Source organism: Morone saxatilis, unplaced genomic scaffold (genome assembly GCF_004916995.1).
Source record: "Morone saxatilis isolate NCDOM2014 unplaced genomic scaffold, NCSU_SB_2.0 Contig2, whole genome shotgun sequence".
Taxonomy (NCBI): Eukaryota; Metazoa; Chordata; class Actinopteri; family Moronidae; genus Morone; species Morone saxatilis.
The window spans coordinates 7548033-7568795 of NW_023339762.1; the positions used below are offsets into that span (position 1 = coordinate 7548033).

At 38.8% G+C, this 20763-nt stretch overlaps 1 protein-coding gene across 2 annotated transcripts in view; it reads left to right on the top strand.

The window, feature by feature from the left end:
- The window catches only part of LOC118330949 (copine-8-like), a 62112-nt gene that overhangs the window by 30655 nt on the left and 10694 nt on the right, over positions 1-20763 (top strand). Inside the window, exons 5-13 of one of the 2 annotated variants that reach the window (XM_035665698.1) lie at positions 1401-1440; positions 3309-3311; positions 6049-6125; positions 12270-12333; positions 14187-14290; positions 15421-15525; positions 16581-16622; positions 17600-17675; positions 20441-20497. In XM_035665698.1, the coding sequence (XP_035521591.1) occupies positions 1401-1440; positions 3309-3311; positions 6049-6125; positions 12270-12333; positions 14187-14290; positions 15421-15525; positions 16581-16622; positions 17600-17675; positions 20441-20497 (568 nt within the window). The remainder of the gene's footprint in view (positions 1-1400; positions 1441-3308; positions 3312-6048; positions 6126-12269; positions 12334-14186; positions 14291-15420; positions 15526-16580; positions 16623-17599; positions 17676-20440; positions 20498-20763) is intronic. The other variant, XM_035665699.1, reaches the window with a different exon arrangement.

Genomic DNA, 20763 nt, shown 5'->3' on the forward strand with positions numbered 1-20763 from the left:
TCTCTCTCTCTCTCTCGCTTTCTGGGACTCTCATTATTAAATAAGATTAAATGAATCATTTATGAACATTTGGGAGTGACAGAGGCAAGGCGCGAATAGAACATGAAGCGCACCTGTGCAATTTGCCGACGGCATGTTGCATAACAGCAGTGTGTTTCCTTGTTCTTATGGAGTTACATTAATAACAGCACTGTATTGCACTGCCCCCCCTCCCATAGTGACACAAAGCGTCTCCCAGTTTTGTCAGTGAGCGCCTTATCATACTTGGCATGCTGTTTGTGAGAAGAAACACTCAGGCTGTCCCTTTTACACACTCCGCTGCATGCTCCTGCACACACACCACACACACAGACACACACCTGAGACACCTAGGAAGGTGACGGGTTATGCGAAGTAAATAAAGCTGGATAAATTGCTCTCTGGAGAGGCGAGTGGATCACATGGTTTGCTCGATGTAGCTGTTACTTATGGCTTTGGATGAATGCTCCTACAAAGGGTGCACAAGTATGACAGCAGGAGAGAAGCTGTGATTGTTGAATCATAGTATTTTGTAAGCCAAGCAATGCTGTCAGGTGGAAGCCATAGATCTGACAAAAAAGTGTATTGTGCATCCCTAGCTTCAGGTCACTAACATTAGCATCAGTTGGGGCTGAAGAATACAAGTTCTGTAGTCCGCTTCTCATCTCGACTTTAGGCTAGCAGCAAGGCTACATTAGACACTAATAGCACACCCAAATCTCTGATCAGACTGTGGATGGACTCTGTGGAGTTGCATTGTGGGTAATGTAGTTGCCAGGCTTGAAAACATGCATGGAATAAGAAGATGATATCTCTGGTTCATCGATTTTGATGTATATATATTTTTTAATTGTCCATTGTCAGTCTGACCATCCATCCATTATCTATACATGCTTATCCTTTCTGACCATGTTTAATCCAAACTTAAAACCTTCAGTATTTCCTATAACTGAAATATTGTCTCCATTTTCCTTATTGCAATGTTATATTCCTTTACTAAAATATATTAAATGTTCTGGCATAGATCTCCTTTATTGTTATTTTATCTTATTTGTCTTATTCATTTGTGTTTTTCATTCAAATTTTATTTCCAACTAATTAAATTAAATTAAAAGACAATGTTAACTCAAGCACAACTGCTACCACTGCTATCATTGCAAAATGGAAGATGTGCTGTGCCGTAATCACAAGCCTACTTTAAACATGGACAGCTTCTTTGCAGTGATTAGCGGAGAAGGGCCTTGCATTAATGGTAGATGATGAGGGAGAGAAGCTTTTGCCATAGAATACTAATTTGTTTTTTGGCAGCCTTTCAGTCACAGACTTGCTTTCAGCCTACCACGGCCCCCGCTCTGATGTGTCATCTCTTCTCTTCTCTGCAGGTATGATTTAGACTGCAAGAGCGACAACCTCTCCAAACACGTGAGTGTCTCCTTCACCTCAGCTGTTCAACAATCAGTCATGCATTCATGGAAATATTATACAGCCAAATGTTTACCCTTCCAGTACAATAGCAGCCTGATTTGAATCTGAATGTCAGAGGTAAGAGTGGCACAACAGGAACAAAGCAATTGTGTCGGCATTTAAACTCGCCTAAAGAGAAGAGTAACGACCTGCTTGTTTTTTGTGTTTGTTTGTTGCCAATGCTAGTGCAAGACAACCAAAGTTATGAAACTTAAAGGGACTATTCACCGAAATTTCTTCTAGAGCTATTTATCCATTTAGATTGTTTTGGTGTGAGTTGCAGTTTTGGAGATATCTTCCTTCTCTTGAATATAAAGGCACCAGATGGCATTCTTCCTCAGGTTCTCAAACTGACAGTAACCTGACAACATATTTTATGAATAATTCATATTATACTCAATGCATAACAATTACAGTACAGAGCAACTGATAAACTGTACAATTAACCCAAATAATGAACACAATAACTGCTAGAAGTTTCTCATTGTTCTATTAGGTATTTGGTTGTTTTAACTGCATACTTTTCTAATGCAGACTAGTTTACATCTTGAAATAACAATCATTACATATTTCAATTTAATTTCGATTTATTTACAGAAATAAATGAAATGCTATATATATAATATGCTGTAATCCCACTGTGTGTATGTGTGTATATATATATATATATATATATTAAAGTTTTGTTATGGCCCTTAAAGATCCAGTGTGTAACATTTAGGAGGGTCTATTGGCAGAAATGGAATATAATATTAATAGGTGTGTTTTCATTAGTCCTTTAAAATCAAGAAGGCCTTGCGACCCCCCCATGAAGCTTTGGTGACCCCTAGTGATGGTTGAGGCCACTGCACTAGTAAGCATGGAAGACCCAATTCTCCATGTTCCTGTTTAAGTTTCAAGGTTTTATATTGAATTCTTGGTTTTCTGGCATTAAATTTACATACATACACCTAGATATGAGTTATGATGTTGTTGGTTAATATTCTGTCGATTTAGTCATCAAATTATACACAGATCACGTATCAGCACCATTTTATAGATATACTAGTCATCTGGTTAAAATAGATGCTTTATGGATTTAACAAAGAGATCACATTGGAATAAAAAACATTTTGTAGCCTTAGGCATTCAGCACTGATTTCAGTAGGGAGAGATAGCTCATCAAAATCCAATCCAACAGGAAAGATCATCTGAAATTCTACAGGCTTTTTTCAAGATTAAAACCCATAAATGTTAGAGACAACTGTCATTTGACAGGCTTTAATAAAGAGGTGATATTATATTACCTTATTCCTTATCAGAGATTTGTTTCCTTCTGCTCTTTCTCATAAGACTTCAAATTTTGCAAACCTCCTGCCACTGCTGATCATGAAAGGCAGGTTAGTTACTCCCAATGACTGTTCAGCCTGCCTTTCTCAGTCTACTTCTACCTCCATCTTGATTTAAAACCTGTAACTTCAGATTTCAGCCCTACAGCCCCATCCTTCACTTTCAGTTCAAACAGAAGCTCCAGCAGCACCCTGCTCCAGTTCTGTCTATACCCTGGCTCCATCTCCACCCCCAGCCCCATTCCTATTACCCGGCTTCATACTCATTGCCAACTGCAGGCGGAGTTCTTTTCCTCAACCCCAGCCCCAGCGTGCCCCCGGGCTTATACTGAGAGGACTGAGCAATGTGAGCATAGCGACTCACTCTCAGCATGAAGGCTGAGGACGCTTGGATGCGTCCTGTCGGAGCTGTGGATGTGTGGGATTAGAGATCTGGCACGCAGTGATGGCTCCATTGTCCGGGCAGTCCATCCCCTGTCGCATGGCTTTAAATAACAGAAAGTGTAAGAAAAAAAATGCACACAAGTACAGTATCTCTCTTGGCAGCTTCATTGGCAGTGTTGGAGGATGCCTTCCTCCTCCCATCACAGCAGATGTTTTCCCTGCGCCATATGGTTTGCATACCTTGTGCAGATATGGCTGTAGGGGAAGATGTGCAAACACAGAGCATACAGTAAAATCTAATTAAGGGCTGGGTTTCCTGTTTTCTAGTGGATGAAGTTGATGTTTTTTTATTATGACAGACGCTTATCGCGGCCCTGTGCACAATTCTTTATTTTACCTCTGTTTATCTGTGTGGTAAAATACAACAATCTCCATCTTACAAACAGTAATCTCATTTCAAAGGCTTTATTCATTATTTTAAACTCGGTGATTAGCAAGTGAATCCAAGCAGGGAAATAGCTTTTTTGTTTGCAGGCAGTAATTAGGTTAACTGGCTGTGTGTTCCCTCATGACTACTTGAAAGCAGTCAGGATTTTACTGCAAAAATGTATTCCCCTTATTAAATGTAGGCCTATCATTCCTAGAAAAAAGCTCTTTTGTGACGTTTTCAGTTTTATTAGACTGTTGAAAGTTGTGGGACTGCACCAGTGGTTCCCAATCTGGGATTCAGAACCCCTCCCATGGATCTGAAGATACATTTTAGGGGTTTGTGAGATGATGCTCCTCAAAAGGAGCTTTTCAAGCTTTTTCCCTAAGCTTTAGCTTTTTTTACCTTAAGAAATAGTTTGCCCCCTTTTTAAACAAAGTAATCAGAGAAGTTTAGAGGGGAAAAAACACTCTTGAAGTATTCCCGACTCCTACACATACTGTAGGCACCCTGTAATAAGGGCTAACAGAAACTGCCTGATTTTAGGGGGGTTACAACTCAAAAGAGCTTTGACTAGCCATAAAAGGAAACTGACCCCTCCTAAATCCCGCCCCTTTTAGCTCTGTGTTCCAATAAGAGTTTAGCACTTAGATATGCTAGGTAGCCTACTAGGCTTGTCTATGTTGAAAAGACAACCACATTTTGAAGATATGTATATATATATATATATTCACATCTTGAGTTAGCTAATGTTAACAATGCTAGCTAACTAGCTAAAGATTGATGTAGTGAACTAGCATCTTGTTAACATTAGCTAACTAAAGATGTGACTATGTTGCTTTTTATCTTTTAACCATCTTCAAAATAAGTTTGTCTTTTTAAAATAGATGAGCCAAGCACATGTCTAAGAACAGGAAAGGAGAAAGTTAACTTAGGATCTAAAAGGGCAGGACGTAGGAAGGGTCAATTCTGTCTATTATATCTTCATTACTAATTCCTAATTACTAAATGTTCAATCAAACAATTTGCTTCAACAGCTACAACAATTTCTGAAGGACTACTGGGCTAACTTTTTTTAACAGAAAAATAAATTCCATGTTTTTCTGGAGATTTTATTACTTTTTGTAAATCATTTTGAAAATCTGAGAATCAGTGGAATTTCCGTTTGACTGGTGCACTTTAAGGACAAAGACACGGTCTGAATATAAGATGCCTAATAAGCAGAGGGACTTGGAGGAATGTAGGACTTCAGCTGTGATCTTTTTTTACTTGGAGATACCCTTTAACCTTTTTTTTCCGTGCCACCACTGAGCCTGTTAATCTAAGGCTCCTCAGCCTCTAGGCTTAACTTTCTGAGGCATAGCAGGCACTGGGCTGGGGCTCCTAGCTTGCAGCAGACTTCTTATGGAACGGCCAGTGCATTTTTGTCATCTCTTTATGTTTCGAGACCTCGGCTCGGGGACAAAGTTGCTCACCACCGGCAAAGATCTTTGGAGCAGCTTTCTGCCCGCCGGATTCAACACGGCTCATCTGTCAAGCACTTTTACAACACACACGCACACATGCACGTACGCTTACTCACACACACATATATACACAATCTGGTGGGGGAGGCCTCAGTATCGATGCGTGAACAATCATTCCTTGCCTGTTGTAAACAGACTTTTATACCCCCTCCACTCTTTCTGCTTTGCTCTTCTTGCTGGCCAAAGGCTCCTCCTCCCCCAAACCCAAACCCTCTCTCGTGGTCACCCTACAGTGATCAACAAGGACACAGGATCCTCTGCACGCTGGGCTTAGGAAGGAAAAAAGAAAAAGAAAAATATTACTTTTAACTTGCTAATGTTAATGTTAATGTCTTTGAATCTTTGTCTCTTTTGTCTTGATCGATGAAGATATTACGATTAAAAGTGGCAGAAGGGCTTCAACTAATGATTATTCTAAATATTGGTTAATATGCTGACTCAATTAATTAATAAATCATTTTGTTTATAAAATTCAGAAAATTGTTAAAAATGCCCATTTATAATTAATGATATAAAGCTGACTGAGGTACTGTTTTATCTGACTAATAGACCAAAACCCAAGAATATTCAATTTACATTTTTTTTGGTTCAGTTGTTGATGAGTTGAAAGAAAATAATTAAATCACATTTGACCATGTGTAACCAGAGAATGTTTGGTATTTTCTCTTGAAAAATGAATTGGAATGAAATTAACTGACAATAAAATGTTATTGTGAAAATAAACAGGATGAAGTAACATTTCAGAACAATCAGTTCAGTTTAAAAATTTCTTTTATTTATTTATTATATGTATAAATGGATTACTTTAATGGTTATATAATGTATTTTCATTTATGTGTGTGTGTGTGTGTGTGTGTGTGGCTGCTTCATGTGTTTACTTGTATGTTTTTCACACATGCAGGACTTCCTGGGCCAGGCGTTCTGTACACTAGGTGAAATAGTCGGCTCCCTGGGAAGCCGCTTGGAAAAACCTTTGATGTAAGTAATACACGTTGCCATGCACACGCACCAACAAACAAACACACTCACTGCTATTTTAATTAGACCCTCCTAATTGAAAGCGAAGGGGCAAAGGCTTGTATCGCATGACTCTAATCAGTGAGCCACTGTCAATAGGTGCCCCATAAAGCTGTTTGGGCACATGTTTTGATTTTAGATTTCTGTTCCGTTCAGTGATATGAATTGAAAATTAGCATGTTATTTTAAGATCACTTGCCACTGTTTGTCTTTGAAGCGAGGCAGGGGCATGAAAATGAGCCAAGATGTTGATGAAAGCAAACACTGTCTCCATCAGCCAAATGAGATGAATGGTTATACAGCAGCAGGCCTAATGACAGACCGTAAACATGTTGAGATGGTAAACAGTGTAGTGAAAAGGGACAGTTCACCCAAAGGGAAGATGTCAGTGGTGAGCTCCCAGCTCATTTTCTGAAGAAGCCTAAACTGAACTGAAGCCTCAGCTTAAGCCTAAAGAAATAATCACGGACATTTTCATATGAATAAATGTCTGATTTTGGCTCTCTATCACTGATTACTATAACAAAATAGTGATTAAACCTATAGCCAGTTCATGAAATAATATGTTTTAGCTTGATAAACAGAGGAAGAACTGAGCACTGAGCATGATTGCCTACGTGGTTGAAGAGACAAAGGAGTATGTTACCCACAGAAATGCAAATATCATCTACAAAACGTTTGATGTTGCGTGCTGCGGTCTTCTTATGCACTAGCGTAATGTAATAATAATGTAAATCAGATCACAATTGCCATATAAGGCTAACTTCCTGTTTCCAGTGGGTGGTGCTGTTTGTATGACTAAATATTATATACACGCATGTAGATGTGTTCAGGGCGGGAAGTTTGGTGCAGATTTTACAAAGTACACCGAAGTTATGACAACTTCCTGTTTCGTGGCGAAACATCGATACATTTTCAGGACACGCCCGCAGATGAAAACTGTGTTTATCATACTGGCCAAACTTCTTGATTAATCAATTAGTTGTTTGGTTCATAAAATGTCAGAAAATGGTGAACATTTTTTAAATGTTTCCCAAAAGGCCAAGGCACGTCCTCAAATGTCTTGTTTTGTCCACAACGCAAAGACATTCGGTTCACTGTCATAAGCCCTATTCACACGGGACTAGTATTACCAGTATACCATTTAGTAATGACCCTCCCACATTTGTGTTTCGTGAGGTTCATTTGCACGGGATGAGCAAAGTCTGCATTTTACTTGAATTTACAGACATTATCCCGCAATCTGCATGTTAATGAAGCTAACACTGCTGTGCCACATGCATTAATGCAAACCTCTTTCAAGTTAAAGGCGCTTATTGTTTCTGCTGCTGTGTGATGCTGTACTCCTTATTTATTGAAGGTCAAAGGAAAGAATTGGACAAACAGCCAGCTGTGGACAAGTGCTGATGTTTCATCCCAGATACATTCAGTGAAATTTGAATGACATTATTGTAAGATTCCTTAAACTAACTTGTTTCAGACCGGCCTGGGTCACATTAATACCTGGATTTTTACGGACATTTCAGTAGTTTATGTTATAAATGTGATACTATAGAAAAGTAAAAAAAGGAAATACATGAAAGTTCATTTGTTACCTTGGAGAGCTCTGTGTGTGAGCATCTGCTAACTAAGGCCACTCAGACTGTGGCATTTGCACTATGCAATTTTCATAATGGACCAATCTCGGTGCTGAAAGGTGGAGAAAAGCCTGAAACACTGAAGATAGCTACTGAAGCGCCTGAACTCACTGTAAAAATAATTACTGATCCTATAATACATCAGTGACCTGTATGCTCATGCTCATGCTTTTTTGATTTTTGCCAGCAATAATTATTTTAATGGTACAAAGCAAACAAGGTTAAATTTCTGCTAACCAAGAGCAATTCAAGGCATGGGCTTCCAGCTCTGTAAGCTGAGCTGTGGGGTTAGTGTGGCTCTGGCATTGGTTGCTATGTTGTGTTGACTGATGGGGTGATGTGTAAACTACAAGCTGGTTTGTATCATTGAGTCAATAGTCCATATAAATTGTAGGAACACTGCAGATAGTAACGTTATTTTAAATGATTGTAATTTATTTTTTAGCGTCTAGTGTAGGGCTGCTCCCTTATAGTCAACTAAACCATTAGTTGATGAGAAGAGTCGTTGTCGACCCATTTTGCTAGTCGCCGAAAAAACCCCATCAAAATCCAGTAGTATTGACGTATTGTTTCAACACTGTCGCCTTTGCTGTTGTAACTCAGCACTGCTAAATGTGCTTGAAACAGTAGCTGCTGCCATAAGGTTCTTAACGGACCTATTAGCTGACTGTACCCGCTCTGGGAGCTCGAGTGCATATACTTGTGTACTGTAGCCTATTTTAGTTCAAATTTGAGGCACTTGTACTGTACTGGAGTCTTTTATTGACACTTTCTACTTCTACTGCACTACTTTTCACTTCACTACATTTATCTGGCAGCTTTATTTACTTTACAAATTAAGATTTTTGCCCACAAAACATACGAAAAAATATGATATTTTGTTCTAAATTAAACTACCCTACAGTATATACAAGTACAGCTGAAACGATTTGTCAGTTAATCAGTCGACGGACAGATATTTCTTGGCAACTTTTTTGATATTTAGGTTATTTTTGTGACGTTAATTTCACATTGTTTTCTGAATTTTTACAAACCCAACAATCAATCAATCAGTCAAGAAAATAATCCACAGATTTATCCATATCCAATAATTAGCCAACTCAATCTACACCAGTGAAAGTGGTGTTGTTCACAACAAATATACATACGCATATGCATAGGTTTTTTTAAAAATTTTAAATCCATGAAAAGATCCTCATAACATAGACCAACAGTTGTTTATTGTACTACATTGATAAACTGGGTTGGAGTGTGTTATATTATATCAGCTGCACTGTAACTGTCCTCTAACACACAGAGAAGAACTGCAGCATCTTTTTGAGCTTACTGAAGAGAACAATTTGTTGTTGCTTTTGTTTTTTTCTCCTGAGGCAACGAGCCATCAGTAGTCTGACCCTTGCCTCATCCCTTGACACACATACACACACACACTGGACCAGTGTGTGTGTGTGTCTATAGAGTGAGAGAGAGGTGACTGTATGTCTGTCTCTGTCAGTGTGTGTGTGTGTGGCAGAATCAATGAACAGTAGCAGCTGAATGGGCCTGTTGAAGAATGACACACAAGAAATATGATGTAAGAATGTGTTGCTGTCGCCGGGTTATGTAATCACCTCTGCCTGCAGTCATTCACTCAGATCTGTTGCGTGTGTGTGTGTGTGTCCGTCTGTGCATACTGTACCTGAATGCTATTGAATGAATGTTATTTTCATCGGTTTTTAGATATATGAAAATATTTATAGATGTCTTTGTTATTCTGTAATGCTGTTTGTGTTTGTAAGTTTGTACAACTGTATGTGTGTGTGTTTTTGTCCTCACGCCTTAAGTCAAAGGCATCACACTACTGCTCACTCGAGTGGAGGCGGATCACAAAAATTAAGAGCAACAAAGACTATTGAAATGACAATAAGCTCCAAACACATAAAACAGTTTCATTGTGAGACTGGCTCACATTTTGTGTATGCTATAAAACAACTTAAGTGACTGAATATTTCTCAGCACAGTCTGTGTCACTGAAATCCTTTATTAACTTTGGCTGCTAACCAAATAAAAGTAAGTCAAACAACCGCTGATTGCCAATACATATTTGCATGTGTATGTCCACCACGAAACTGGTCAAAATAAAGCCCTAATTCACCAGGTTAGTTGTCAAAAATATTCTGGTTCTACAGCTGTTTTTCCTCAGTTTGTGTACTGCAGGGGCTCTCGTTCTTCAGAAGCAGACCATTACATTTTCTAAATAAAATTACACAAATCACTCCAAAATAGCTGATATATTTGTCCAATCCTCCCAACCCTAGTATCAAGGCACCCTGGATCCGTATCTTTTTAAATGGCCTTCTTAAAACTGTGAAATACAGTAAGACATTCGTGCTATTTTCTCATGCACTGTAGCACGTATTTAAATAAAAATATGCCTCATGTATCCTAAGATTGTCTATTACAACCCTATTGTCAGACAGACCAATGATATTGGACAGCACCCCCTCCCCCATTATGTTTGAAAGTGACAATCAGTTGTGATGACAGATTGGTTTCATTGGCGACATTTATTTTTTTAATGATCTGTTTCTACAATATTTGCACACACAACATACTATGGTTATGTTTCATGTCAAGGAAAGATTGTCATTATGGTTAAAAAAAGCAAAAATAGCCAATGTTAACCTCAGCACCCTAGGGCACTCTCTTCTGAATGTTATATTTTATATTACGAATCGCAAAACTGCTACTAGTATGCACAAACAAATCGCTATGTATTTTTGAAATACAAATAAAAAAGAAAACATTTCCTCTATTAAATACAATTTTAAGTATGTTGCAGGGTTTGCAGGTGCATGCTGCTTTATCAGTCAAGAACATAAGACATATCTGCATTATTACAAATATATAAGATATCGTTTATTAGCACAAAAAGGTATTGCAATCTAAAAACCCATTTCAGTGTAAACCACGTACTGATGTTCACTCTCCTTAAACTCAACAGCCTTTCATCCACTCCTCCATTTTTCTAGTGACTGTGCTCTTCCTCTCTGTGACTCTATCCATCTCTTTCTTGTTCTCTCTCTCTGCCATTTTTCCATCTGCCCCCTAACTGAGCAATCTCTCTGCTCGTATAGTGAATTAATTCACTGAATTCTTCCCTGTGCATCAAAGGACGCCAGTGTGTCTCAGGTGACGGTTATTATCAAAGCCTTGCTTCAATTAGTCATCAGTTTCTCCACATGCTATTGTGGGCTCTCTTGGCCATTACTGGACATCACTTAGGCAAATAAAAGTATCTCTCTCCTTCCTCGTTCTAAATCAGGCAAATTCATTTAGTCTATTTTTTGTGGTCAGTCTCCCTTTGGCTTTATTGGCTGAATGTTACGTTTCTTCTGCTCAGGATGCAAACAAACATTGCAGCTGAAATCTTACTTGCTGTGGTTACATTACTGTGATGTTCTTTTTTGAACGTTTTCATTCAGCAATATTTATTTAGACAGTCAGGATAATGAATGTGAGAGAGACTTCGAAGAAGAGAAATTTGATGCTGCTGCAGGGGTTTAACTGATATTTGAACCGCAGAATAATCATAGAGCTTAACTAATATTGTCATAAATACTTCAGTTTGCCTGAAACTGTTATGTGTGGTGGATGAATACAACATGAAGAAAATGAAACACGAAACAGGTGCTTTATCATTTGTCAGTGCAACAAAATGCATTTTATCATCTAACCAGAACGCTCAAGCAGTCGTGAAGTGCATATAAATATACTGTATACAGTTGAATGAATGATACTATAAAAAAATAAACAACAGAACATTATGGGGCAGGACAGAAGAGGAGCTGGACAGCTCAAGATAGATGGTTGGAGCAGGTCAGGAGGGTAACCAGGAGGAAAGGCAGAAGGGCGGATCAGCTCTAGAGGACATGCAAGAGGACGGCCAGCCCGGTGGAGCAGCTATGGAGGCCGGTGATGAAGGTGGGACCCCTCTAGAGGCTGGCGGTGAAAGTGGGAGCTCAAGAAAGCAAACTGGCACCAGGAGCTCCAGCTCCAGGTTGGGGCAGGGTACTGATTAAAATGTAGGTATCTGGAGAATAGGACCAAGCTGGTGGAGCCAGGGAAACAGGAGACTGCTGCAGCATGGAAACTGGTGACAGGTGTGGACCACCAACTGTAGATCAGTAGCAAGTAAAAGTCCAAACAACACTGGGGAAAGGGCTGGAACACTCTCGGACAAAGATGAACTGGCACAGAAAGGATCATACAGGATAGATACACTAGTGAGGGCAGGATAATAAGACTATAACAATATAGTTTAAGAGTTCTTCTCTGTATTATCCTCTTATACCCAGACAGATTTTCCCTGTAACTTGCTTGGTTGGAAACATTGTCCTACCTGTCACAGACTCATTGCTCAAGGCCTGCTTGAATGAAGTATGTAATATAAATGGGAATATTTTGTTTTTGTCTTTTTTTCCCCTAGTGGTATCCCAGGGAAGAAATGTGGCACCATCATAGTGAGAGCAGAAGAGCTGAGCAACTGCAGGGTAAGAGTCTGTTTGGTTCCCGTGTTGATTCATCTGAAGTAGAACTTTCCTACTTTACTCTAAACGTTTTGGTTTTTAGACCTTACACAGTTACAAGCCTGCCCCATCTGGTGCTCCACACAGTTTAAACTAAACACTAATAACTAGAAGTGCTCTTTGACACAAGTCTGGTTGTAACCAGAAGATGTTGCCATAAATATCATTAAAAAGCTGTAACCACTAACAATTTAACACAAACTTAACTTATACATGAATGCCCTGTCAGTTTATAATTATTACTATCCATCCATTCTCCAGTGGACGTGAAGTTGAATCAACAAAGACTAAACATTATAACCTTTATAACCGTACTGTTTATAACAGGGCTGTTGTTTGAGACTGCATTAGTTTTATATATCTGTACCTAATAAACTGAAAAGTGAGTGTACACATACACACATACAGTATATGTTTCTTAACACTTTCCTGCAGTGCATTTTACCACTGATACTGTTCTGCTTTAAGAATGCACCAGAGACATTAGCGTTACTATAACACGAGTAATGTAACTTGTAGTGTATTAGGTACATTCTAAAAATACCACTGTACTACTGTAAACCCAAAGACAATCAGGCACTATTACAGAATAGATAGCGCTTCAATTTAACAAATTATGTTCACTTTAAATATTAGTAGTAACTTTTGCACTGCGGATGTTTACTCTTTATTTCTGTTTGCTCTGTAGGCAAAAAAAAAAAAATGCTGTTAGTTGTCACCCAGTGTAAGAGGACCGGTTTTCAGTGGACTGTGTCTTGAATGGCTTTAGTTAGACTTTGTGATGAGCCAGACTTTGTGATGAGCCAGACTCTGTCTATTTGAAAACATCTTTCTTTTAAAGGGGAAAAACATCAACTCAAACATTTGGGCACTGTTACTTGTGAAGAAGTACCTCTGCATTCTGGGTCCATTTTGTTGTATGGTGGTGTTTTTCCACCTGTTGACATACGATATTATACAAACCAGATATTTCTAGTGCAGCCACAGTGAAGTGTGATAGACAGATTTACATTTTTTTCTTTTTTAGGTCAAAACATCAAACAGTGTATGTCACATTTTGGTGACATTCCTTCAAATCAAAGAGCTGCTCTGAGCTGTCATTTTTGCTGAAGTGTAGCAAGCATAAGGAGAGAAAAACTGTAAAAGAGGAAGATACACCAATTTCTCTTCTGGCAATATGTCAGGATGTACTGCAACCATCAGAGATGTTGACCAAGATTTGCTTGTTTTGCTCATTTGTTTTCCATCTACACACTGTAGAAATGATAAATGAAATAAGCTCATCAATTCTGGGTGATTTCCAAAGGCATCCAGGGAAACAAAGCAAATAGCTTAATTAAGAACCACAACAAAGTGAAATTCATTACACCAAACAACTTAATTACACATTTTATACAAACACTGAAACTAAACCTCTGTACATCATTAATTATAGATTTAAGAAGATAAAATGAAAATAGTATGCAAGTGTCAGATTGCTAGAGGGTAAGATTAAGCCTGATAAACTTGATTTAATCTTCTTGTCTCTGTCTTGGGGCAGGTGAGGATAAAGTTTGAATCATCAGCTTCCGGGACTCATTATATACAAAAAGTGTTCTATCGAATCGACTTTCAAAATCAGAATTATTCTCCAAAAACGTATCCTTCACCTGTGGAGAAACTGAATGTAGCTAATAAACAGCGCTGTCGTAGGTGTAAACTGATAGAGACCTGGCATATCACTCTTCATCATCCTTTTGACAAATAATATTACTTCTGATAGCAACTGGTCTTATTGTGTGTCATTTTTGAAATTATTTTGGTTACTTCCTTTTCAGGAGTCGGTGATGCTGCAGTTTTGCGGCAACAAGCTGGATAAGAAGGATTTCTTTGGAAAATCAGATCCCTTTCTCGTCTTTTACCGCAGTAACGAAGATGGCTCGTAAGTTGGATATCTATCATCAATCTCAGTTTAACACATAAAAACACACATACACAGCATGTAAAGATGCCTCGAATGCATAAAGACTCTGAGCGTGATTATTTAAGCTCCAAAAAAGCCGCCATACACATCCTCTGTATGTCTGTACGGTCAGAACTTCCTATATAAGGTTACATAATCCTTGGTGCCATATATGTGATTTATGTCGTCCAGCCATTAACAGGAGAAAGCAGCAGGAAGAGATATAAGCAGAAATAATAAGACAGAGTTGACAAGAGGAAAATAAAGGGAGAAAGGATGGATAAGATGAAGTTAAGTGAAAGCTGTGTGTGGAGGTCGCTGTTTCTTTGCCCCACAGATGCTTTTATTGAAGTCGACTTCAGCGTCTTAGCTAACACACATTCTCTTTTTGTGCAGCTGGGTATTTACTGATGCAGCCTAAATGTTCAGCCGCAGGGTATAACAGCAGCACGCCGCGGCTACAAAGAGCCAGACTAGGTGCCACATACAAAAGAACAGGAAGTGGTTGTTTCGGCCAAAGATGGTGCTTTATGAAATACTTTTAACATTATACTCTACTTAATCACAAAGAGAAGATGTGCACACAGGGTTTTGTCCAACTGGAATTAAACTGCATTTCCTGCAGGCAGCTTACCTATCTGCTCTGTAAATCACACTTTCTGTGATCTCCTTTGAGAAAAAAAAACAGAAAACCGAAACAGACAGATTTTTTTTATATTTTTGTATAACTTGTATATATTTAGCTCATTAGCTTGGAGAGCTTTATTTTCCCTCTCAAATATGTTTCTATTGATTGAAATGCCAGGGGGTTGCAAACGGAACAGTGGGTCGAAGAATTTGATTGACTAGCCCTAGCCAGTCCAGGCTTGCCAGCTACAGCGACTAGCCCCGCGAGTGGTCATTATGTCACCAAGCTTTCTGAACCACATGTTTCACGTGGGCAAGCATTGTCATTTTGTGACTTCAAGACGCCCCTGCTGCTGAGATTAAGAGGGGCATTTCTGATATTTCCCAAGACCTTTTATCTTAATTTTATTAATAAAAAACTATCAACGATACATAAAATAAAACCACATTGAGATCTGTTAACGTCTCTGTATGTCCCATAGGTATACCATCTGCCACAAAACAGAAGTGGTGAAGAATACTCTGGATCCGGTGTGGCAGGCTTTTAAAATTCCTGTCAGGGCGCTGTGTAACGGAGACTATGACAGGTACAGTAGAAACTAAATCAAACATTTACCTGACAGTGTTTACAGTTAGACCAATAGAATAAATAAAAAAAGAAATATATGCTTATATTATGCTTACATATTAACACAGGCACAAAAGAGAAGAACTGTGTTTCATAATAACCTTGTTACTTTAGCTACCCAAAAAAGCTGAAGTAAGTCTAACTTCTTGTTATTGAAAGTTTCACCAGTTTCTGTATAAACTGGTCACAAGGCACAACCAGAGTACCGCTGCACTGTGCTTGTAGTTTGTTACGACTTACAGCAGTGCTGTAGCAAGCAAAACCTTGCTAATGTTACACTGTGTCAACAGAAATCTTTGATTAATTTAACTTAGAGCCCCCAAATCCTCAAATTTACTTAGATAACAAGATTTGACAGTGTGCCATTAGCTAATATCATCTTTATACCATCTGAGAGTTACAGGAATTACCAGGTTCCCACATGTTACATGCCGATAGATCCAACTTGGCTCTTATTATGCCTGAAAAAGCACAAAAGCACATTATTAACATGGACAAACATAGCTGCCTTACGTCAGCCAAGTATCGTTTAAGGTAGTTAAAAGCTAATTGAATGAATATAGTGCTATATTGACCATGCACAGTGCTTGCAACGCCCACACAACCAACTCTTTGATCATCCAGCTGTCAGATGATGTAAACACTCACAGGTCATAAACAGTACCACCAGTACCTAACGGTGAAACAGGACTCATTGGTTATGTCATTGTAATACAGATTTAGAGGACATGGGCCGCCTTGTGTTATCTCCCTCACTTGTATTTATTTTTTTATCTTTTAATATATATAATATTTCTTATTTGCCTGGGTTACATCAGCTTATCCTGATAACAACCTTCAGAAAACCGCTCCTTAACTCCCCTCTCTGCATTAGGTCGGCCTGTCCACTTAGGACCCCGGCCTTCCACGAACCAGTTTTCAGCTTTTTAAGCAGAAAGACTGTAAATCAGTGGTGCTAATTGTTTTTTTAATGGGATTTTCCTCCCCTTCCCTCTGTCATCCTTTTCCCTGCAGGAGCATTAAGGTGGAGGTGTATGACTGGGACAGAGATGGAGGGTGAGAGAACAATGCTCTTTTCTTTTGTACTGTTGAATTAAAGTGAAGATGTCTGCACTGCATTGTATGTTATGATGCTCCATCCATCTATACAGTATTACCATTTTATTGACATCCCACTGTGAAAGAAACCCCACATACATTTGAAACATAGCCCAGGGGCAGAGTAAACGTCTGAAATTACCTATGAGCTATATCTTGTGACGACTCTGTTATTTCTTTATGTATTAATCCTACATGCCATTCCAAGATTTTTTTTATCTGATGAGACTGATATTGTATGCTGTATAAAATAAAAACTGCCCTGTCCTATAGGCGCATATGTGCAAAGTGGGCAAGGGCTTTTGGGATTATAGTCCCAGATCACACTCCAAAATGTTTGTAATTATAAATCCTTATATCCTCTTGTTTTTCACTGTCAGAGCGGATACTGTAGAAAAACATCACTGTAGAGAGGCACATTGGACAACACTCCCTATTGCTTTAAATATACATTAACTATTAATACTGCTTGAACAGTCTCTTGGCAGATCACTTCATACAGTCAGTCGGGGAATAAAGATAGTGTTTATCTTTTGAAGCAAGTGAATTCCCAGTATTTAGGGGCACAGCTTGCTCCCCCTGTATTGGTAATTTCACAGGCAGTTTTTGACATTTCAAGGGCATTTAGCCCTGAGCTACCATGCATTTCTGACCCCGGTTCCAACTGCACCGATTATCTCCGTGAAATTATGAAATTGGTTGCTACGCCCACGCCTCTGGTTACCTAGGAGCTTGTAGTTATACTACTTTCTGATTGCTCCTGTACTTTGTGGAAGACAGACAATGTGAGTACGCTACAAATGAATGAATTATATCTGTACTTCTCAAACAGACTTTTTTTTTTTTACTGTTATTATGGGTACTTAGCTTTTTTTCTGACATTGCTTCACTACAATGGGATTTTCACTTGGGAATAAATGTGTTCGTCTTTACAGCCACGACTTTATCGGCGAGTTCAGCACCAGCTACAGAGAAATGTCCAGAAGCCAGTCACAGTTCCACATCTATGAGGTGATATTCTTCATACACACACACACGCACACACACACTTATACTTCCATACTTCCAACCAAAGTCTTAACCGTCAGATAGCCCTTTGAAGAAGTAAGGACCAAACAAAATATCCCCACTTTCCAAAAATGTCCTCACAAACACTCATATTGGTCTGTGCAGGGGAGATCTGTGATGTGCCAGCATTTTTTGACACAGAGCATGAGGTGAAAAAAAGTTAAAATAGTTTTAGGGGAGACACACAGCAGATAACCCAGCAAACTGCAAAACACAGTCCGCATTTCCATCTTGTTGTTCTGTAGAAAAGGATTGCACAACAACAATGCTCTTGCACTGTTTGCAGTGTTTATTTCTACTGAATTCTTAAGATTTGGTGTTTGGTGAAAGCTGAGAGCTGAGCTATAGCTCCAGTGCTAATGTTACTAGCAGCAGTTTAATGTGGAGAGATCCACATGAAGTGAATGATAGTATTTATTGAGGTTAGTAAAAGAGGAAGACTTTGGCTAGCACAAACTCGGTTGGCCCAAGGAACACAGGTAGATGCCTGATTAGTCCGATATGGTGACATAAGACGTAACAGAGAAGATTAAAGCGGGAAGGAGTAGTAGAAATTCACCAATAAAGGAATAAGAAAATGTATTCTTTATTGCCAAAGCTCACTTTAGATAACTACAGAGACTCAGACTGGGGTAATTTAACAGACCTGGCTGCTGCATATGAATGCTGATATATTTAGCCTTAACCCATGATAATTTGTTATTATTGTGTAGTTCTGGTAGATTAAAAAAACACACATTATTAAATTGTCCTCCATCTTTAATTGCAGCACAAGCGCTACCAAACAGCAACAGGCTGAACTGACAAAGGTCAGTGCAGCTTGTGTTCGAAGTTTAATCAATCTGAACTTTCGGCATACTGTTGCCCACACAGTGCAATGTGTACTCGAGTATCAATCAGTATCATTGTCAGAAAAAACGCCCCCAAAAGCATATAACATAATAACATAATGGAGGAGGCATTAGCAAAAAGCTGTTTTTCACAATAATATGCAACTACTCTGGACAAATACATACATCAGAGCTAAGATAACATAAGATTAGATAGACTTTATTGATTCATTCACACTGGGGTAATTTGCTTGTTACAGCAGCTCAAGATACAACACAACACAACTGATAATAAATAAACACATCATAGAATGGAAAACACAAGATGTAATAGAAAAACAGAGTTATACATACATTATATACACATTTTTATATCAATGGACTGACTCTTTGCTCCACTTTTTAAAATGTTTTTAGAGCACAGCCAACATTTCCTAGAAAGTTCCTCAAGGTGAGCTGGTTTTATCCAACTTGACTGCTGTTTCTTCCCAGCGGGCAGGAATGCGTCACCACCTCATACTTATTCAGCAGTATTTTATTGATTTGGAGGCGTACATAAAAATTTTACATTTAAAAACCTTTCCACTCTGGTCAATATTTCATCGTTACACATGGAGGTATACGTCAGCAATTATTCACTGACTCCAGTGATTAGTTAACAGGATGCTATTCCCCAGTTGGAATACATAGTGATATACAGTATATGCTGTTAAGCCAGCACCAGTTCCTTAAAAGAGTGATTTCTGTCTCCTCTTCTAATATTCAGTGCAGTTTACCGACTGGTCCATTAACTTCTACACCAGCTGCATGGGAAAACCATAAATCACTGAAGGTCAAGAGTCAGTAAAGGTGCTTACGAAGCACATCCTGAATCACTTACTGTAGAAGCACACGTGTGACAACGTGACCTGTCAAACCCATGTCGTCTTTGACTTTTTCTTTCTCCAGACCTCCTCAACCTCTTTTTTGTTTATTCTCCATAAAGTGTTTCCGGCAAAATGCTGACCCTTACACATCTGTGGTACAGATTGTAGGCAAACACTGAATGTGTGTCTGTGACATCACCCAGAGTGTACAAAGCCTAGGTGGAGCTCATATTTACTGTGACAGGTTGAATTACCTTTAAAACCAAACAAGAACTCTCAATATCCCCCTGACCAGGCGTTATAAAAATAAAAATATCCATTTAGGCACTCACATCTTGTTCAAGGTCCAGTGTGTAGGATTTCAGGATCAAGCAGGGTAGTTGCAGATCGCAACTCCCTCGCTTCACCCTCCCCTTCCAAATGTGAAGGAGAAACTATGGTGGCTGAGAATGCCCCTTTCTAGAGCCGGTGTTTGGTTTGTCTCTTCTGGGCTTTTGTAGAAAATGGTGGTTCAACATGGCGGACTCAATGGAGGGAGACCTTTGGCATCTATAGATATAAAAGGCTTATCCTAAGGTAACAAAAACATAACAATTCTAATTTTCAGGTGATTACACACTAATGAAGACATACTCATGAATATTTTACTCCATTTCTGCCAATAGATTCTGCTAAATGTTAGACACTGGACTTTTAAGGGACGTGAGCTTTTTCTGAGAGACGTTTGAGGTTTTAATCATTTCAGTACAGTCTGACTTCTTCTGGAAGCAGTGTCTAGTGGCTTGTCATAATAATGTGAACAGCAAAAATTAAACAAAGCTCCTTCCCTAATTAAACTGACTGTAATGTGGTGATAGAAAATGTATTAAAAACACATTTATTTTAATTTAGTTAGAGTCTTAGTTGATTGAACCAACACAAAGCCATCAGTCAGGATCTCTAGCTAGCATTGTATCTCCCACTGTTCACTGAGACACAACAAAGTGGATTCAAGCTCATGTTTTTTCCACAGGTGCTAAATCCAAAGAAAAAAGGAAAGAAGAAGAAAAAGTACCAAAACTCAGGAACGGTGAGTCAACAGTTTGTGCCACTTTGACTGATGTTTTTTTTCATTATGACACCAAAGCTGCACTTTCACCAAAGGGCCTTTTGCTTAATTTAAAATTGTTATGTGATAGTAAGTGGCAGTGATGTCAAAAAGACAGGTGGAAGTTTGCTTCAAACACATTTTGTTTACAATTTATGCCTGCCTTTTTTTTTTGGGTGGGGGGCTTTTTCTTGCCAGTGACAGCTATAGATTGATAGGAAGGGAGGGGGAGAGAGAGGGGGGATGAC